At 37.3% G+C, this 17,754-nt stretch overlaps 1 protein-coding gene across 9 annotated transcripts in view; it reads right to left on the bottom strand.

The window, feature by feature from the left end:
• Positions 1-15,263: 15,263 nt before the first annotated feature.
• axin1 (axin 1) overlaps positions 15,264-17,754 on the bottom strand; it is a 64,425-nt gene continuing 61,934 nt past the window's right edge. For all 9 annotated transcript variants that reach the window (XM_067420431.1, XM_067420413.1, XM_067420404.1 and 6 more), the window contains one exon: positions 15,264-17,511. In XM_067420431.1, the coding sequence (XP_067276532.1) occupies positions 17,385-17,511 (127 nt within the window). In that variant the 3' untranslated portion in view covers positions 15,264-17,384. The remainder of the gene's footprint in view (positions 17,512-17,754) is intronic.

Here is a 17,754-nt window from a genome sequence, read left to right on the forward strand (position 1 = left end):
ATTGATGGCCAATAATGGCCCCAGCGTTCCTCAGATAAATAAATTGCTTGACTGGCAGGACAACTACATGGTCATGGAGTGGCCCTAGCCTTGTATGGACTTGAGTTTTATAAAGCACCACAGAGGGGGCCTGGATGAGAGCACAGCACGACATAATGCAGCTGGTCATTCATGTCGCTAACATTTGCTGCAAACGCAGGGTCTTCCATCGGATAATCAAACCAAAGAACCTGCTGGTGAGCCAGGAAACCACTGGGGTTAAAAGGACTGAATTTCAGTTCAGTGCGCTCATGAAGAAATCTGCCTTCAAAGACTTCATTTATATGTGTTGTGAACCGCTTTGTTAATAAACTCGCAGAAATGCATCCTATAGTTCATTTGCTGTGTAAATGTATTAAACATCAGAGTTTTTTTTTTTTCCTCCAGCATCAAATTTAACGTGAGATACCACACAAAGCCGACGACAGTGTGAAGACTATAGGGATTCTCCTGTTTAAAATATTTGGACATGAGCAGGTGTAAAGTACAAGTTAATAACCAGAAGTCTCTCTTGTCTTCATGCACAGAATGCTGACTAGAAGTAAAAAATATCTGTGCCTGTTTGTGTTGCAAGTCAAATCTGCAATACTGCCAGATGCAAATATTGCAAAACCTCTTCAGAAATGTTTTAGTTCATAAGACACATTATAAGAAAATCTATGAAAAAACTTGTAAGATAAATTTCCTTACAAAATGTATTACAAAATTACTTAATTCATAGGGCATTTTGTAAGAAACTGTATAAGAAAAATGTGTACGAAATCTATAAATAATGTGTAAAATTGTTATATTTATATTGTACTGTTCGCTTTTAGAGTTTTATAGAGGCTTCTGCAAAAGTCATTTGGGCCCATAGCTCATGAAGTCACGATGAACATCTACTCTCATCTGCCATCTCCCACACTTTTACTAAATACAAAACAGATCCGAGATAAACTATATAGACTTAATGAGTTCAACACCCCCTGAGCATCTGCATGTTTTCTCAGACTGTCCTGTTGATACTGTGTACCAGGTTTTGTGAGGCTTGGACATTGCATTCACAAGATTAGTCATTAGGCATCACACTCAAATATATCGGCCTTTTATAATTAAATCAAAATGTATTTGTGTATTTTGTGTATAAGACGATTGGCCTAGGACAAATATTCTAAATTATAATCGCTTACAAAATTGTATACATATTACTAAAACATTTGTAGTGTTAAAATGTACATTAAAAATGTAAATGTAATTATTAAAGCACGACCATGTCGCAAATTTTTTGATGCGTCAGGACTCGTGATCATCGATCATTCACACCGCGTGATTGTAACTCACATGAACGAGCACCGATTAGCCTATGATTTCGGCCCTTTTCCTTTTTTTGATGATGATGTCATCACCTGCTCACAGAAGAGATTCGTTTTTAGAGTCAACATTCATAGTCTTCTGAATGTTGCAGGAATTAGATGAATGTGGAAAGATCATTCCACCAGCAGGGAACAGTGAATGAAAATGTTCTGGAGAGTGATTTTTTTGCCTCTGTGTGATGGTACCATGACCCGTCGCTCATTTAAAGATTACAGGCTTATGGTAGAGATGTAGACTCGTTAGAGCGAGTGGAAGTAGGCAGGTTCTGAGCCTGTGGTAGCAAGTAAGCAAGCATCAATTCCTTGAACTTGATGCGAGCAGCAAGCAGCCAGTGCAGAGAGATAAAGAGAGGTGTGAAGTGGGTCCTTTTGGGCTCATTGAAGACAAGAAGACAAGGCATACTGCCGAGTTCTGAATCATTTGAAGAGGATTGCACATGGTGGAAGTCCAGCCAGGAGAGCATTGCAATAACACTGCCTAGAAATGACCAGGGCCTGGAAAAGAAGTTGTGTTGCATGCTCAGGAATTGCCTGATGTTCCTGATGTTGTGTAGTGGAAACCTGCATGAGCAAAGCTAAGACCCGCAAAGCTGTCTTTGGTCCTCAAATATTTCTCCAAGATTTCTAGCTGACCTTGATGGGGTAATAGATGACGTACACTACCGTATTTTCCGTACTATAAGTCGCACTTTTTTTCATAGTTTGGCTGGTCCTGCGACTTATAGCTAGGTGCGACTTATATATCAAATTTAATTCACACTGACTAACAAGAATAAACATATAGCCGCGAGAGGGCGCTCTAGGCTGCTCCTGTAGCCTACCCCAGAAAAAAATAACTGAAAACAGAAAAAAAAACTTTTAACTGAAATATTAACTTAAAGACAACAACTTAGAAAGACTGAACACAAACAAAATGCCCCCATAAAGAAAATCTTATTCTGCAAATTACAAACTGCATGTTGTAAACTATGCAGCGGAGAATGATTCACACAGCGTTTGTCTTGCGCGGCTCTGAGCCTCTCCCGGCAGAGAGTTCAAGCATCTATGGACTCGTTCCTTTCAGTTCTGGGCTGGCCATCTTGCTTACAGTCCGCAAGTAGCTTTCTTTTTTTTCTTCATTACAGTTAAAGTAACCTCTGCTTTAGCCAGTCCCTTACAAGTTTCTCACTCACTTCAAACTGCCCTAATGCGACTTATAGTCCAGTGCGACTTATATGTTTTTTTCCTCTTCATGATGCATTTTTTGACTGATGCGACTTATACTCCGGAGCGACTTATAGTCCGGAAAATACGGTATATTGCCAAACACTTACATATAATTTATATAAAGTATTAAATGCTTATTTGGCATGCTGTCCGGGGGGGAGGGATTCAAATTCGGAATTTGGCCCGAACACAGAGTACTCCCCCTGTGTAAGTGGTTAGAACTAAAATTGTGGAGAATTGGTAGTGGAGGGATGCTGATAAACTGTCAATGAACAGAGGTAAGACTGCTGTGTATAAATACCTCTTATTGTTGATTCGCTTAGTGCTCTCCACTTGTGTCAATTATCTGAACGTGCTCCTCCAGAACCTTGTTAATAAAACATAATTCAGTGACTGACAGTAATTTTGTCTCGGTTGAATGGCCATTCTTAAAACCAGATTGGTTGAGGTCCAGTTGGTTATTCTGTGAGAAGAAAGATGATAGCTGGTTGAAAACAACTTATTTAAAGCTGCAGTCCATAAGTTTTGCTTATTTGTCGCCATCTTTGTTTGAAACCTGCAGTTATTTGCGGAATTATCATCTTTACACGGGTTGTGCGTTGGGATGGTATTATAGGTGTGGATACTGTACTTCGGAATCAGATTCTACATTTTGAATGTATGACCAAAATAAGATAATAAATTTAATCTGAACAAGTAAAATGTCTGCCACTTTTGTTCAGACCAACTGTGAAAAAAAAGGCATTGCAATAAATCGTGCTGTCAATGAATCTATTGATTGATTAGTTTATATCACATCAAACCGGGCAAATTATATTGTTATACTTTGTTATCAAACTGTTAATGTTAATAACATAAGCATTGCATGACGTGTATTAAGTGTGTATTAGTGTTAGTCATTGAATCATTTGTTCAACCGATTAATTCAAAAACACATTAATTCAGGAATGAAACAAGCGGTTGAATTTATGAATGAGCTATCGAATCATTCACTCAGTCAATTAATTTAAACACGCAAGAACAAAACACCATTACTGTTTCAAATCTGTATGATTTTATGCAAAAGATAAAATATATTAATAATAACATTGGGGTTTAAAGGGTTAGTTCACCCAAAAATGAAAATTATTTCATTAATTACTCACCCTCATGTCGTTGGACACCTGTAACACCTTCGTTCATCTTCAGAACACAAATGAAGATATTTTTGTTGAAAGCTGATGGCTGAGAAAGGCTTCAAAAAGGCCTCCATTGGCATTCAGTACATTCCCACTGACCCACTCACAAGACCCATAAAAGGCACTAAAGACTTCGTTACAAAGTCCATCTCACTACAGTGGCTGCACAATAATTTTACAATGCGACGACAATAGTTATTGTGCGCACAAAAATCAAAATAACGATATAATCCACCAAATTATTGACGTGAACTCGACGCATGCGCGAGAATATGACGCAGCTTCGCCGTTCAAATCGGTTCGAATCATAGCGAATACATGACCTGGAAGAGGAGGAGCGCCGCTATCGTGTGAGTTCACGTCCGAGACCTACACAGAAGACAATATCTTGGCAGATAAAGTCAATATTTAGATTTTTTTTTTTTGCGCACAAAAACTGTTCTCGCCGCTTGGTACAATTATTGTGCAGCCACTGTAGTGAGATGGACTTTGTAACGAAGTCTTTAATGCCTTTTATGTGTCTTGTGAGTGGGTCAGTGGGAATGTACTGAATGCCAATGGAGGCCCTTTTGGAGCCTTTCTCAGCGATCAGCTTTCAACAAAAATATCTTCATTTGTGTTCTGAAGATGAATGAAGGTGTTACAGGTGTCCAACGACATAAGGGTGAGTAATTCATGAAATAATTTTTGGTTGAACTAACCCTTTATCATTGGATCTAAATACATTTTATCTTTTTTTTCTACAGAAGAATTAAATTTATACAGCTTTGAAATGGCATCATGGCAAATAAAATTTAAAAAAATCTAATATAGAGCTTTGTGTCATTGTCCTGAATGAATTTATAGAACACAAATTTTTATTTTTGCATTGTTACTACACTGTAAAAAAAAAATATATATATATATATATATATATATATTATATTATATTATATATATATATATATATATATATATATATATATATATATATACATATATATATATATATATATATATATATATATATATATATATATATATATATATATATATATATATATATATATATATATATATATATATATATATATGTCTAAAAATGTTCAAAATCTAAATTTTTCAGTTGGCCAAATTAAATATTTGTTAATTCAATTGCAGAAATTAAATTTGGCCAACTGAGAAATGTAGATGTGTTCAGTCACTAGAATTTTTTTTACAGTGTACTGTCAGAAGAAATGAATTGCTTGCACACATTTTTGATTGCTACAGGAGAGAAAAGCACTGTGTCTCTTTTAAGTTAAACCCAAGTGATTTTCCTTTTAAGACAAATGACAGCTCTGCTCATTCTTTTGCCCACATCTTAATTGTTTTCTTATTTTAAGAGTTTATATTTTTTCATTTGTCTCTGCATTTAACAGGCCTACATCACCATGTAAATGACTAACACTGCCTGTGTCACTAGAATCCAAATTTATGCTCATCTTTTTGATAAATACAGCATTTAAGTCATTATGATCAAAGGAAAAGAACAGTGCAACCCACAGGTGTTTGAACATTTCTCAGAACACTTCTGATGCTTTTATACTGACACTAAATTATCTTGACACTAGTTTTAAAGCAATCAGTCACTGCAGCAGCAGAAATGGGACAGAAGTAGTTTCTAGGCTGAGTGCAGATGCAGTACAGAGGAACTGATGTCTCCTATGGGTGAAAAACAAGATTTGTTTTTGTTGTTGTTGTTATTATTGTCATTTAATTTGGTATTGGCTGATCTGTTAGCGACATGCATACACGATTAGACTTATGATTTCTCTTTTAGATTATTAAGCTCATCACTATTATCCCAAATATAGCTTTCGATTTTTAACATACTAATAAAGTAACTGCATAAATGGTTGTTGGTTTGGGACAGCTTGGGAAGTGGAGACTGGAGGCAATTGTAATTTTTCCTTCATAACTCACAGAATACTTGAAATACACTAGTCATCTTTTGATAAAAGAAACCAATAGATGCACGCTAATTAATAATACAATTAAAATATTTATACTAATCAGGACAAGACTATAATTATAAATTAAGTCAGAGTGTTACATTTGCCTTATTTTAGATGCCAGACATCATGCATTAAAAAAGCAAAAGTGTATTAATATTTTTGCAGAATACTGTTCTAACAGTAACTAGATTTGAATTATTTAAATATATTTTACTTTACATTAATCAGCTGATGATAATATTTACACTTTGTGTCAAACACAAATAAAACATTATTTTATACAAATAAAACATTATTTTATACAAAGATTGTATGTTTTAGGCGAATTATTTATTTATTTTTATACTAGAACAAACACATTTATTTTATAAACCTTTTTTTAAATGTAGTTGTAAATGTAGTACATTTAAATTGAGTAAAATGTTAATTTTCTAACAGAAAAGTGTCAACACAGACAAACACTGTGCCTACGTTAGGCTACGTGGCTACACTGTCACAGTTGCCCCTGGTGTTGCAGCCGTGATAAAGGGTGCTTCTTAATACTCAAATTGTTGCTTCCCCGTTTCCTCACTCCTATGTTCTCAAGCATGTGACCCAGAAACCAATCAAAGCCATCTTAAAGGACATGTCAATTCACTAATTGCGCCGCGAGGAGGCGAGGAAACTTCCTGAGGAGTCACAGGTGTATCCTTGCCTTGCATCCTAAGTGGGTGGGGCTAAGACACAAGGAAAGGAAGTGAGGGAAGTAAACAAGGATGCACAAATTAGAAGGAAGCACCTAAAATCTCATATGCTAGCTAGCCACACGCCACACCTTATATAAGCAGGTTGTTCATGTAAAAAAATTTATCAATAACCTAAAGATAAAATGTATGTAAGAGTAAATTTGCAGTCAATTTTGTTTTTTGGTATTATATTCAGTATTTTTTGTTGATCACTTCTGCTGAGGTAAAATGGCCGTGCTCCTTTTATACAGGCAGAGAGAGAATACTAAGCATGTGCAGATCAAGTGCTTGTTTCTGTTTGCAGGAATTAAGTGTGTTACAATTGCCACCCTACATCCATTTTAACATTTACCATGTTTTTTTTCCCCTTCTTTTTCTTAGCCCGCTCTCAGCCATGCAGGAAAGAGTCCTGCTATTGGTTCTGGTGAACATCAGTGTTGCTAAACCATGCAGACTAATTTTCACATAAATGGAAATGGGATGGGAACTACAAGTATTTCTTCAACAGATTAAGTTTTCTCTCTTTTTTATATATGGTGTTGCCCTAAATATTCAATTTTGCACTTTCATCACTAATGCTATTACAAGCGGTGCATTTCAGTGTTGCGGTAACCATGGAGACTGCAGGATCCACTGATGTTAGTCTTAACATTTGCTCTGAGAGCCAGCTTTATTCCTAAGGATTATACAGAGAAAGATTTAGGGATATAGGAACACGGATACTCAGTTTGTTTTGATACTTTTAGACTATGGTCTTATATTGTATTGTCTGCTAAATATTTTATGGATTTAATATATGTAAAAGTCTGAAAAGTAATCTTGCCTGTTCCAATTTTGTTTATGTGAACTTAACATTAGTTTTTTTCTTTTATGCAGAAGTGTTTATTTAGTCTATATTTCTGGCTGGCCCGTGTGGTCAGAGGCAGTGTGATGCTTTGGGCAATGTTCTGCAGGGAAACATTATGGTCCTGCCATCCATGTGGATGTTACTTTGACACATACCAACTACCTAAACATTGTTGCAGACCATGTACACCATTTCATGGAAATGGTATTCCCTGGTGATTCTGGCCTCTTTCAGCAAAATAATGCACCCTTAAAGGATCTGCTGCTAACATAAAATACCACAGTACACCTTCAGGGGTCTAGTGGAGCCCATGCCTCAAAGGGACAGGTCTGTTTTGACAGCAAAAATGGGACCTAAATAATATTAGGAAATAATGATATAATTTTATGCCTGATGATCGGTGTATCTGTCAGCAAGGGTGCAGGAATAAATGACAGAATCCCGACAGAAGGCTCAGAACTGACGCAACATACACACGTACTCAAACAAGACCAGAAAAAAACTCAGTGAAGGTAAAAAATTAAATTCTAAATGACAAACAGCTGTGATGAATATAGCGTCCATGGGAACTGATCTTAGACAGTAAAAGAAATGGACAGAGTGATCCCATTGACTTAAACGGCTAAAAAGTGAGGTCAGTAAGGAGCACTCACTTCCTGATGGCTGAGCGAACTGCGCAGGCTCAGACTGAGCTTGACGACGTAGATGTGAAGTGAGCAACCTCTCTGATAGTTGTAGGTCTTCTAGTAGTTGTGGAAAGTGAAATCTGAATCACGTTGTTTAAATATTTTCTCCCATTGCTTTTGGCTCACTATGGGCTTCTCCCCATTCTTCCCCCTTGACTTTATCAGACTTTATGTCTCCACGTCCCCCCGACTGCCTCATAGACAGTAAAAGATTGCCTGCGAGCGTCTCCTCAGGTCTATACGGTAATTTCTCAACTGTGCGACAGAGTCGCGTTGGTTATGACGCAATCGTTAGCCTATTTTTACAAAAAAACAGCTTCTGCGGGGCGATAGTGTAAGATACAAGGTAATGGAGCCTTTTATACATTGTCCTGTTTCTTTAGAAATAAACAATGGACAAATGGAGTCTTTAAACGCCTCTGATGTAAAGTTATTCACTGTCAAAGTGACTCAAAAATGAATGGGAGTCAATGGGATGCTAACAGCAGGTGATGGCTTGGTTAGCAATGGTGGAACGCTTTTCGAGCGCTAGATTACCCCCTTGGAACTGATGAGTGGTGGGAAACTCAAACAAAGCAAAACATATGACTAATGAAAACAAACTAAAAGTCCATGAAAACAAAACTACACTGTAAAAAAAAAAATATTGTTTTTTGTTGGTTTAGCTTAAAAAAGTAAGTAACCTGGTTGCCTTAAAATTTTGAGTTTATTGAAATTAAAAATTTGAGTTGATAAAATGAAGGAAATTAGTTTAATAAATAGAATCTCAAATTATTTTTGTATCTGAACCACATAAAAAATTTGATAAATCATGAAAATAGCACTGTTTGGCATGTTTCACTGCGTCATCAGAAATAAAACACACACAATTACTCAATATGATTACAAAATCTTTGAATTATATTTTAATATATTGTCGAATCTCAAAAAATGTTCATTGTATTAACTCAAATTTTTAATTTAAATTAACTCAAAATTAAGGCAACCAGGTAACTTTTTTTCTAAATAATCTTGTGAGTACAAGAACATTGAAACTATTTGGCATTAGAGTTCATTTGCTCTTTATAATCAAAGAACCTGGCATTTGACCTGTTTTACAAAAATATTTGAATATATGTAGGTAGGATTACTAATTACTAATATTAGGGAAAATAATGATAATTAAATAGTATTAAAACATTTGCAGATAGACAAAGTGTATCATTTATACGTTTGTTAGTAAGATTAATACAAATAAAGTATTTCATGATAATCAAAGCTGCATTTACTTGAAATATTGTGAAATATTATTACAACTATTAAAGGTGGGGTAAATGCTATCTGGTAACCGTAGTTGATATTTCAAATCACCAAAACAAACACGCCCCTACCCCCAAAAAGGGTCTCGCCCCTATTTTGATAGTGCCGCCCCACACATACGTAACCCAGAGGCATCAACGGCTATGGCAGAATCTGTGTATCTAATCCAGGTCGAATATTCAATGAAAAAGTCATCCCTTCTATCACAAAAACACAAACCGTTCTCATGAACAACTCGATAGTAGACGAGCAAGACCGTCCAACTAACGAACATATTACAATTATGACAAGATTAGAGTCATAGCGATCACAAAATCACAAAGAGTCGCTATATATATATATATGTATATATATATATATAGTTACGATTATATTTCCAGAAAGAATGTATTTATTTTTGGTGTATTTTCCATATGTCATCATCTAAACGTATCACAGCCCCGAGGACCAGCACTAGTAGAATAGCTTGCCTTCCATTGAAGCTGCTATTTTCCATTGGACCATAGCTTTGACTGACGTGGATCATTAGCCAATCAAAATTTGATGTGTATAGTAGTGATAGAACGGCCCAGAGGCCCAGCGATGTGTCTGTGTGCTACCCCCAGCTGATGTCATCAGCCGTCTGAACTTTTCGCGGGCTGTGAGAATTCTGTGTGAAATAAACTATGGCCGCCGCGGATGACAGGCTGCGTGCGAATGATCGATCCTGATGTCAAGCCGGTAATGTTAGCTAACAAGCAGTGTTTTTTCTGTTTCTTTGGATGTTCTTTTGGTCCGTATTTTTGTTTGTTTAAGAGTATTTGTGCCAGCTGATTTGGATTCTTTTCACCATTTGCCTAAACGGTGACACGTGAGTGCAGTATCATCAATAAATAGTCAAATTGCCTTTTTGTCTCGCGTGTACTTTTTGCTTGCCCCCTTCCCAACGAACACTATGAAAGCAAAGTTCGTAGTAGTATTGCGTACAGTGCATTATTGTATTTTGCGTGTGTGTGTGTGTGTGTGTGTGTGTGTGTGTGTGTGTGTGTGTGTGTGTGTGTATTATGACACACAGGAGAGGGTGAAATATTGGCCATGTCACTTTTCAGAATGCTTATAAATCATACAGGATGATGTTTTTTTTAGAAAGTAAAAATGCAGAATGTTTCCTGTGATGGGTAGGTTTAGGGGCAGTGGCAGTGTAGGGGGATAGAAAAAATGGTTTGTACGGTATAAAAACCATTGCGCCTATGGAATGTCCCCATATGTCACAAAAACAAACGTGTGCGTGTGTGTGTTGTTATGGCGACGGCGTGGGGCTTTTTGTATCGTGTGTGTGTGTGTGTGTGTGTGTGTGTGTGGTTATGGCGTGGGGCGTGTTGATCGTTAGTGAAGGCCCTGACTGAAACCCCACGGTACGTACTGCTAACGACATATTACAATTATGACCAGATTAGAGTTAGGCCTACAGCAATCACAAAAACACACACAAACCGTTCTCATGAACAACTCGATAGTACACAAGCACACAGTCCAGCTAACGACATATTACAATTATGACCAGATTAGAGATAGCAATCAAACTGTTCCCATGAACAACTCTATAGAACACAAAGCACAATTATGACTGGATAAGGGTTATATAGATCAAGAAAAGAGTAAGCATATATTAGGAGTATAGTATCTTACTTGTCGGAGACATTGTGTGTGAGCTGATGCTTGAAGCACACAGTGAGGAGATTTAGATGCTCCATACGGTGTGGAAATGAACGGGTCTTTATCATCGCTGAAGTGAGACACAATACGATCGCAAATGGACTAACAAGCGAACATGACACGAGCATAGTCAAGCAAAAGCAGCATATATTAGGCTAGTTCTCGGCTAATGTCCGTCATGTGTGACTCGTGTGTTTTGAATAATGACGTGCACAAAGCGAGAGCGAGCGCTCTTGTCACCATCAATAGTAGACACGCCCCTTACCTTCTGATTGGCTACAAGTTTATTCCACTCGGCCGTGTCCTTTTTCTAAAACGGTTTTGAAATAACACTTACCCAACCTTTAACTATTTTATCATATTTTAAAATAAAATTTATTCCTGTGATCAAAGCTGAATTTTCAATCTACATTGTCACATGATCCTTCTAATACCATGCTTTGCTGCAAGAAACATTTCTTATTATCAGTGTAAAAAAACGTTGATAACTTAATATTTTTGTGGTGACTGTTTGTTTCCCAGTATTATTCAACGAATATGACGTTTAAAAGAACAGCATTTATCTTTTTATAATATCATCAATGTCTTTACTGTCATGTTTGCTATGAATAAAAGTATTAATTTACTATTCATTATTTATTCAATTCATTATTTCTAGCTAAAAATACTGAAGACACTCTAGTTTAAAAGTTTAATGTAAAATTATTAAAATAAATATTATTAAAAAAGGAAATATTCATTTGAACAAATACAGAAGAACTTAATAGAGGCATAATTTGGCTATCTTGCGCGGTCCCACTTCCTACTTTGTTTACCTGCTAAGCTTTGTTAGCTCAACTGTGAAAACTGATCTTTGGTGCTGAGGTTATCATCACAAAATGAGCACACTGAGCACAACTCATACAGCAAGACACAATCAGTTTCTCACACACAACCGCAGGGAGCCAAAGAACTTCTCATCAGAGCAATTGGCCCAAAATCACATTATACCTGCCACAGCAGAGAGGAGTCATCATTACTGATGAAGCTGAGACTGGTCCGGTGAGACTGGAAGAGGTACAGGTGGCCTGATCTGAACCAGCTTTAATCAGAAGTGTGAACCGCAGCATTAGATCAGTATTTGATGAGTGAGGGCCATAAATCAAACATGTACCCAGAAGCTTTGATCACAGAGGTCACAGGGGCCAGTTGAGAAAAACACTGCATATGTATATCCTGGAGATGTACCATCTGCTAATGAAAGTCTTTTTGTTTTTATTTGGTCCTTCAAGGCTTGGGTTTGATACTGCGGCAGAACACCCTAATGATCTTTCCTTTTCAATTAAGTAGCTCAGTTTTCGTAACCTGAGCTCAGCGCAATGTTCCAGAGTTAATTGCAAGTCCAATACGGGAGAGTGACCTTAATCAACAAGCATCCTCAAGCTACTGAAAAAAACATGAAACTGAACAGCACCCACAGCCTCTCCAAGAAGCAAAGAACTGAACATATGTTAGGGAACAGGCTCAATCCTTTTCAAGACATGCACCTTTGTTCCTCTTTGATGGAAGCAGCAACCGATCAAATCATTTTTATCATGCTATATCTATGACATGCTGAAGCTAAAAAAGTGTCCTTCAAGCTGTGCAGTTTGGTGGCTTTTTCCCCAGGGTCCTCTTTAAAAAACCCATTAGGTCTCAGAAGTGCCGTCTACAAAAGAAAGCCTCCCACCAAAGCACTCAGAGACCCTACAGCGCCTGGACCTACTGATGTCCACAAAGACCCTGTTCCTACTGCTTTATTCACTTACATATTACAAAGACAAAAAAGGGTGGTTTTGTTTAAGGTCATCATGAAATCAAAATGGACAAATCTGTTTGTTTTTTATTCATGCACATACATTTTTTTAATTCATGTGCCCTCGCAATCTTTTATCAAAACTTCCCGTCCCTCTTGCAGTCACATCACGTCTTTTCTTTTCTCTGATGTTGTTCACTGGCGCGAGGGCGGGACAACCTGTCTCTCACATGAAATCGACCAATAGCAAACCACAGCCATCTAATCAATTCCAAGTGGACAAAATCCAGTCCCCCAGCATTTCATGTTTAATTTAAAGTTCACAAAGTTAACATTAAAAACACGTATTTCTATAAATTGTATTTACATGTTTAATAGGCATTAATTGTTGATTTTTCTGACGAGAAAGCTATTAATAGCTAATGCTGTGAATGGTATAATATTAATGTTAAATTAATTATTATTATTTAATAATAATAAAAAACGTAATTTATAAAAGAAATGCCGGTGACGGCAACCAAGCTAATTGTTAAAGGGTTAGTTTAAAGCTACACTGTGTGATATTTTCCCCCATCTAGTGGTGAAAAGGTATATGACTATCGAGTGAATAATAGTTTCTGTTCCTCTCCATTCTGATTTCATTTTACCTCATGGTGGCCGATTTAGTCCAAGATTAACATGGCAATCCCCCTCTTCACATTCGACACAGTGCCATCGAGTTTTAAAACGCGAAAGGCAAAGCTTGAATTTACGGGTATGTCCCTCTTTGGCTAATGTACTTTCAAGATGGAGGGGCAACATGGCGACCGGCATCCGAACCCTTCACCTGTATGTATTTTCAATGGCATATTATAAACTTACAAGAATACTTTATTACTTGAAAGAACTAAATATACATTAATGAGCACATATATTTTTGAAAGAACTAAGTGTTTTAGCTAAGAATAAACTAAAAAAGTTACACAGTGTAGCGAGTTTAAGAGATATTTTATATTGTAATCCCATGAGCATATCCAAGTGTATGCACACTTCATTGTCTATGTCCTATGAAAGCAAATAAAAACATCATCACAGTAGTCCGTATGTGACATCGGTTGGTTCATTAGAATCTCTTGAAGCATCTAAAATACATTTTGGTCCAAAAATATCAAAAACTATGACTTTATTCAGCATTGTCTTCTTTTCTATATTTCTCTGGGACTAAAATATAAACTATCTTAATCTGTGTTCTGAAGATGAACGGAGGTCTTACAGGTGAGGAACAACATTGAGTCATTAATGACAAATTTATGTAACAATGACAATTTATTTATAAATAACAGGTCCACTGGCCATCAATAACTTTGTATATTCGTATAATTTTTTATATCAATACGGTAGTAATTTGTACTGGCATTTAAACATTAAACTTTACTTATACTTACCACGGTTATAACAAATGTTTGGTAACGTAAATATACTTACATTTAAAAGCATTTTGCCCCACTCCATACCGCCAACATCTGACATTTTAAAGATAGCAAATCTGCGCACGTAGGATTGTGGGTGATTTGAGAGCGCGAAGGCTATGGCATTTTCGAACGAAGGACACACAATCTCAAGTGGGAAGTTACGGGTTTGACTGCCGTTCCAGTGCACTTTCACGGGTTGAAGGTTATACAGGAACGCGGCATTAAGAACAGAAACTAAAACGTGTGGTTTAATATTTCGCCATTTCTTTTAAACATAGCGAATTCAAAAGTTTAAACTTCCACGGAAACGTGTCATGTAGCAACAAGTGGCCTATAGGCTAGGTAACTTGTCTTTTTTTATTAATAATAGCTCAATGATTTGGTGCCCACATGATTTCTCTGTGGCAATGCTGTTGTGCACAGTAACTAGAGAAAGGCTATTTAGGCCACAAGAACTTCGCACGGATGCTTGCGCCCGCGCATAAAAGTCCTCATGTCACCGACCAATATTTTTTCAACAAATCAACTAATATAGCCTACTCGAAATATTGTCTGGCTTCTGCTCTTTAGCGCGTGCTTTTTGTGGGTATAATGCCATCTCTGGTTCAAATCAAGTCTCAAGAGTTGTCACAATCTGAAAAGTAGCGCGATATTGTCAGAACTGACCACACTTATGGCTTTTTCTTTTCTGTTTGGCAGGCATGGCCGGCGTGCCGGTAAATCAGGGTAAGAGGGGGACATTAATACTTATTTTAAATAACCCAAAAATCTGTATTGCAGATTTAATGCCTTAATAGTTTCTTTTGAATGGTGTGTCATAACTGTTTATGTGGCGCCTTCCTCATCGGCTGCATGAGATATTGGCAAAGAGAAACTGTTGCTAGGAAACAACGCCATCATCTGTTTAAACTTCTTATTGGAGAAAGTGTCAAAATAAGCCTGGGGAAAACAACCAAAAAAAAAATGAAACTACAAACATAAATAATAAATCATTTATATATAAATGCTTACAAAAAGATACAAGACAACTACATATTTCTTTTATTACGTATCTTTATTGTCCAAAGTACCATAAAATGATAACTGTACAACTCGGCACACTTAAGCAGAACCAGGGCACTAAATATCCAAGTTGGGTTGCTGGTTGTAGTTGAGACGCATAAAAAAAAAAAAAAATGTACATATTTACATAGAAAGACTTAAAGTGTGTTGATGCTCTTCGCATAAGAAACAAAAAAGTTCTTAAGAAACTTAAAAACATAATGCAAGTCCCTGGTACTGGACACATGGAGTGAGGAGAGCAGACAGTGGATCAGAGATGAGAATGGTCAGAAAGGCACTCTGTGATGTCTATGTACAGGTTATCCATCATTCAGTGAGAGAAGCTCACATCCAGGCTATTCACAGTAGTTAGCTCTTTACATCCCAGTTGATAATTACACCATAATAAAATGAGTCAAAACAAACATGAGAAATGTTCCATATTTTGCATCAAGTACCCATATTGTTCAAGTTGATGGAGGACCAAAATAATTCTAATTGAATGAAGGCAAAAAACATTATAAATCATTGGGAAAAAAATATTGACGACAATGGCAACATAAATCAAACTACACTGGGAATTAAAAAATTTAAAACTCGCATTAACATGGGATGCCAGAACAACAAAAAGTATTCTAACGTTACAGCACCACGGCTGGCTCTCTTTCGCCAGGCCTTCCCTAGCAGTTAGTACACTTCTCTGTGTTTTCGTTGCAACACGCAGCCTGAAAACTCTATGGAGGAGTGTCATTTTTGTTGCTGAAAAAACAACGCAAACGGATTTTAACCGGCTCCTGTGATAGATTGTTCTCTTTGGTGTTTCATGATCTCAACAAGGCAGACAACGTTAGGCTAAAAACAAACAAAACAAATTGAACCATTCTCGCCAGGCACCACATTTAGCCGTGTTAAACTGAGAAGGCTACAATTCTTTATCTGTTTTTTGTTCTGTAATACATTAAGGTAAGTGTAAACATGATTAGTATATTGTCCAATGGCACTCTGTAGACGATGGACCCCAGGACAACCAAAACGTCATGCCCTCTTCCACAAGTCTCACATTCTCCTGCTCATGAACAGGTGCCAGATCGGCTGTGGATCTTAAACACGCGAGCACCTGGAAAGCAATTGTACAGATTTTGGATATCAACTACGAACCTATAGTTGCTCCACTCAAAAATCATCTTGAGATATTTGTTTTGTACTGATGGGGCATTCATCCTTTACCCTCGTATCGTGCTGCGTGTGAAGAGGGGAGAGATTATGCATTATGTGTGTCATGACACCGAGAGACACAGAGCAATGTGAAGGCATCGTCGTATAGGACTTTCGCATGTAGCGATTCTCCTTTGACATCAATGCATAATGCAGTGAAAAGTGCAGCGCCGGCTGACTCCTCCCTCACCGATGTGGACTGATTACAAACCGGTTTTATGAGTTAAAAGCACTTGGTAAAGCGTGGGTTATGATTTCCTCTCCTCGAACAGCCTCTGTAACCGCAGCTTCGTGAAAACTACCATCGTTCCAGGTCAGGTTGATATGGGTTAAACCGATTTCTCTTTTTTTTCCTTTTTTAAATATTTAAATAGATATAAAACTTTCTCTTTTTCCTTTTAAACAGACAGACTGTACATATCTGGTACCAGTACATATAAAATTACAAGAGTTGTTAAATTAGAAAGGATATGTTCCTTCTGATAAGTCATATCAAAAATATGCAGCTTTAGTAAACATATTCTCATAGTACTTTTTTCTAGGCTAACTTTACATTGCTACATTACATTTTTCAGAGTTAGAAATATAGCAAAAGTGAGAGAACGCCGTCTCGCGCTTTTGTCTCTTGAGTCCAAGGGCTCTCCGTGCACAATGCAGTGATCTTGAGCACTGAGCAGCTGTTTGACTCGACTTTAAAAGCCGTTGTGCAGAGGTAGAAGCCTCGGGGTAAATAGTGTACTTTCCATAGCAACCTTCCCTGTTCTGCACCTCTCGCTCTCCTGCACATCCACGTACGCTGTACCAATCTCAGCACCTGCTCGCCGCTCCCTCTTGTTTTCCACATGCTGCTGCTCCTCTGCAGCCCGATTTCCTCTCTTCCCGTCTCCTTTCCTCCTAGTCTCAGTCGATCTTCTCGACTTTCCCGATGATCTTCTCCTCGAAGATGGGCAGGATGGCGTCATCTTCGCGTACCTCCTCGAACACCACTCCGCAGTCGAACTCGTCGCTCACTTTCTTGAAATAATACCTGAGGTGTGACGAGGGAGAGGGATTGTGAAGACCATAGATGTCAGTCAAGTAATTCTGTTTAATTGACAAAGTATGAATTCATTTTTTATTTTAAATGATTGGCCTTTAAATGGCCTTATACAGTAGCGGCCTAAAATGAGATCTAGAGGAGATATTGGCACCGGATTTCGGTATTGCGTCCTTTTTGAAAGCTTGAAAGCTTCAGTTCCAGGAGTAACCAGCAGAATCTTACAAATTTCTC

The sequence above is a fragment of the Pseudorasbora parva genome, chromosome 2 (assembly GCF_024679245.1).
Source record: "Pseudorasbora parva isolate DD20220531a chromosome 2, ASM2467924v1, whole genome shotgun sequence".
Classification (NCBI taxonomy): Eukaryota; Metazoa; Chordata; class Actinopteri; order Cypriniformes; family Gobionidae; genus Pseudorasbora; species Pseudorasbora parva.